General features: G+C 42.5%; 1 protein-coding gene across 1 annotated transcript; it reads left to right on the top strand.

The window, feature by feature from the left end:
- Positions 1-1,723: 1,723 nt before the first annotated feature.
- Positions 1,724-3,203, top strand: LOC123142496 (uncharacterized). Its single transcript, XM_044561389.1, has 3 exons — positions 1,724-1,813; positions 1,935-2,078; positions 2,646-3,203. Exons 1-3 carry the CDS (start codon positions 1,745-1,747, stop codon positions 3,201-3,203), a joined length of 771 nt encoding a protein of 256 aa, XP_044417324.1. The 5' UTR covers positions 1,724-1,744.
- Positions 3,204-3,498: the final 295 nt, after the last annotated feature.

Raw genomic sequence — 3,498 nt, 5'->3', positions numbered from 1 at the left:
GATGACACACAAAAAAAGATGAATTATAATTTCCATTACTTAGTACACAAAATAGTGTACCATCTAGATACTTCATCTGATAAAGCATGCTGATAACACACGGAAACAAGTGTATTATAATCTCCATTACTTAGTACACAAAAATAGTGTACCATCTAGATACTTCATCCGATAGAGCACACTAAACACACACAGAAAAAGGTGCATGCAATGCTCAAGGTTGATGCTCTGACGAGCACATGTCCTTAGAATCCTTAACAATCCGAGCTATGAATGTAAAGAAGAAAGGACTTTCCGGCAACTTACCCAAGGTAAGTGATGACCTTTGTATGAGTCGGTGAAACTAAATTATTGTCACAATTAAAGTTGTTTAGTAGAATAACAAATGCAGAGAATCGAAAGATAGGTAGAAAATTAGAGTGTTACATATCAGGCTTATAGAGAGGTGATATAAGCTGCGCAATAAGTATCGACCCCATTGTTATGGCCAGTACACGAGAGGACTCACAATTATTTTGGCCGACATCATGTTTTGGATATCCACGTCCATCATAACACCGAGAGAACCATGATATGGTAGGATTTGGAGGCATTAGGAATGACACTTCCACGAATGTATCTCCCAAGGCATTTGGATTGCTCTCTTATAGATGCTCTGGAGCCTCTGCATCCAATTTTGCCCCTACAACTCACCTTGGGTCAGAACTCGGTCAGGAATCAAACACATCGAAGAGAAGAATCTATAAACCAAGGCTTACTGCTCATCTTGTACAGACTAGTTTTTTCCTTTGCCCATGCTGGTGCAGTTCACCCCGATTCTCTCAGATGCAGATGTTGAGCATCCTTAACAGTCCAAGTTTTGTAGTACCAAAACTAGTAGTTTGATGCATCCTTGGGGAAATGCATTACCCACCTCGTCCTGTATCACTGTCTGTAATTTCAGTGTAGGAAATGGATGTGTTTGTGGCTTGGGCACACAGATATACTACGAATTATCTGCGACTTAAACAAATACGATGGCCCATGATTGTTAATCTTATTGAGATGATCGAAACTGAAGGTATCAGAAAGAACACCCATTGTGTGCACATATATGCCAGTGTACATATAACAACAATACGTTTCTCGTGAGATCATTGATTGAACCACAGAGACCTTTTGACCCGTCCTTCCAAAGGAAGCGAGCCAAGAGGCTCCCGCGCATTCAACTTGGCTCCGATGCCACACACTCCTCCGGCATCCTGAGGGAGCAGTGGCGTACGTCGCCCAAACGGCCGTGTCTCCAATCGATCGACACGCTCACCCCGAACGACCTGGAATGGCAGGCTGCATAGCATTGGGGCATCCATGCGATCCATCCATAGCCGCGTCGGGTCGCGTCAGGGAGAGTCAATTGCAAGAAACCACCACATTTGTGGCTAGGTTTGCAGTAAACTACCAAGTCGTTAATCTGTTGCAAAAAACACCGTAAAATCTCTTAACCCGTTGCAAAAAGCACTGAACAGCCGTTTAGCCTCGTTTGATCTCTTTTCCGACAGGTGGGCCCCGAAAACGCTGACGTAGCGTGCGGACAGGCAAACGGCGCCGTTAGGAACAAAACGGTCAAGACGCCGCGCCGGTCGGTCCTGTCGGTGCTCGCCGGACAGATGCCCCGCGCCCTCTCTCTCTCTCTCGCCCCTCTCCTCTGCCTCCTCTCTCTGGCTCTGGTCGTCGTCGGTGAGAAGCCAGCTGGCCGCCGTCCGCCATGGTTTCGTGGAGCGACGACAGCGAGGAATCGGGCTACGAGTACTCTTCAGGCGGCTCCCCTATCAAGGTCAGTGATTTGTACTCGTAGCTAGGGTTCTTTGAGCAAGGGTTTCAGTTTGGGGATTTTGTTTTTCCTGCTCGATTTGAACCCGTGAGATGGATTTTGTGCGTTTCTTTTGTTGATGTAGATCCCGGCTACAATCGAGGACCCGAACTACTCTGGTGTTGATGATGAGGTGATGGTGATGTGTGAGCATGGCCAGCCGGCGAAGAGGCATGTTTGCTTCGAAGGGATTAGCACTGGGAGGAGGTTCATTGCCTGTGGACTTGATGTGAGTGCTAGCAAAAATCTGTAGTTTGCTCATTTTGTGAAGAAACTATAAATTGTTCATATGCACTGTTCATTGTTCATGTTCACTGTTCATTGTTCATGTTCACTGTTCATTGTTCACCTAGTAGTTTAGTTAAAGGTACTGTCATGTACCATACCATAGTGACTGAGTGAAGTAAATGAATTGTTCATACATATAAATGAACAACACCACAGTGATATAAATGAAGTAAATGAATTAAATTGTGCTATTAAAAATTAAGTACAAAGATATAAAATTAAGGTATCCATAGTGACCGAGTGAAGTAAATTGTGCTGTTAAAAAGTATCATAGTGCATTGTTCATAGATATAAATGAAGTAAATGAATTGAACTGAATTGTATTGTGCTGTTAAAAATTAAGGTATAAATGAAGTAAATTCAGTGTAGTATGCTGTTAAAAATTCAGATATAAATTCAGAATTGAGCTGAATTGTGCATGTGCAGTATACTATAGTTGTTTTGAATTGGACTGAATAGAAGTGAAGTGAAAAAGGAAGTAAATGCATTTGTACTTGTTGTTTTGCAGGAAGCAAGCAGTTGTGGTGTTGTTCATTGGGTAGATGAGGAGTGGCCAGAGCATCTGCAGAATGCTCTTCACAAACTATGGCTTTTGTATGAGGATTGCCAGCGTGCTAATAGGATGGCATGTCTGGAACATTCATCACTTGTCCACAATCTCACATCACAGAAGAACAAGCTACAGGAGACTTATGAGAAGCTTGTTGAGGATGTGAACAACCTACTTGATGCCCAGGACAATATTCCCAAGGAAAATGAAGTCCAACAAGGTGAACATGAGGAGATCACTCCTCCTTTGGACAACAATATTTCAGCTTTGAAGGAACAACTGGGTGCAATGGATGCTGAGAACAAAGAACTGAAGCAAAAGGTTGACCAGTTGAAGAGCATTCAGGTTGCCCAAGGTAATGTGATTAGGAATCTGAAGTTTGCTCATTTGAAGGAGAAGGAAAAGTTGAGCACTGAGAGGAGGAATTTGGAGTTTCACATTGCTGATCTTGTCAAAGCTAGTGACAAGAACAAGAGAAAGCTGAAGGACATCAAGGATATTTGCGATGAAGAGTGATTTGTAATCTGACCATGTGGAGTTTCACATGGCTTGTAATGTGTGAACTAGAGGCAGTTTGCAGTATTTGAAGTAGGGTGTAGCCTTGAACTATGTCTTGTAAGCTTTGAACTATGGTGTCATGATGTTAACTATGTTGTTAACTATGGTGTCATGATGTTAACTATGTTGTTAACTAGAGTTGTTAAGTATGATGTTAACTATGGTGTCATGATGTTAACTACGTTAGTGACTAGAGTTGTTAAGTATGATGTTAACTATGTTAGTGACTAGAGTTGTTAAGTATGATGTTAAC

Source organism: Triticum aestivum, chromosome 6D, assembly GCF_018294505.1.
Source record: "Triticum aestivum cultivar Chinese Spring chromosome 6D, IWGSC CS RefSeq v2.1, whole genome shotgun sequence".
Lineage (NCBI taxonomy): Eukaryota > Viridiplantae > Streptophyta > Magnoliopsida > Poales > Poaceae > Triticum > Triticum aestivum.
The sequence above is the reverse complement of the archived record's forward strand: the minus strand, read 5'-3'. Positions and strand labels throughout refer to the sequence as shown.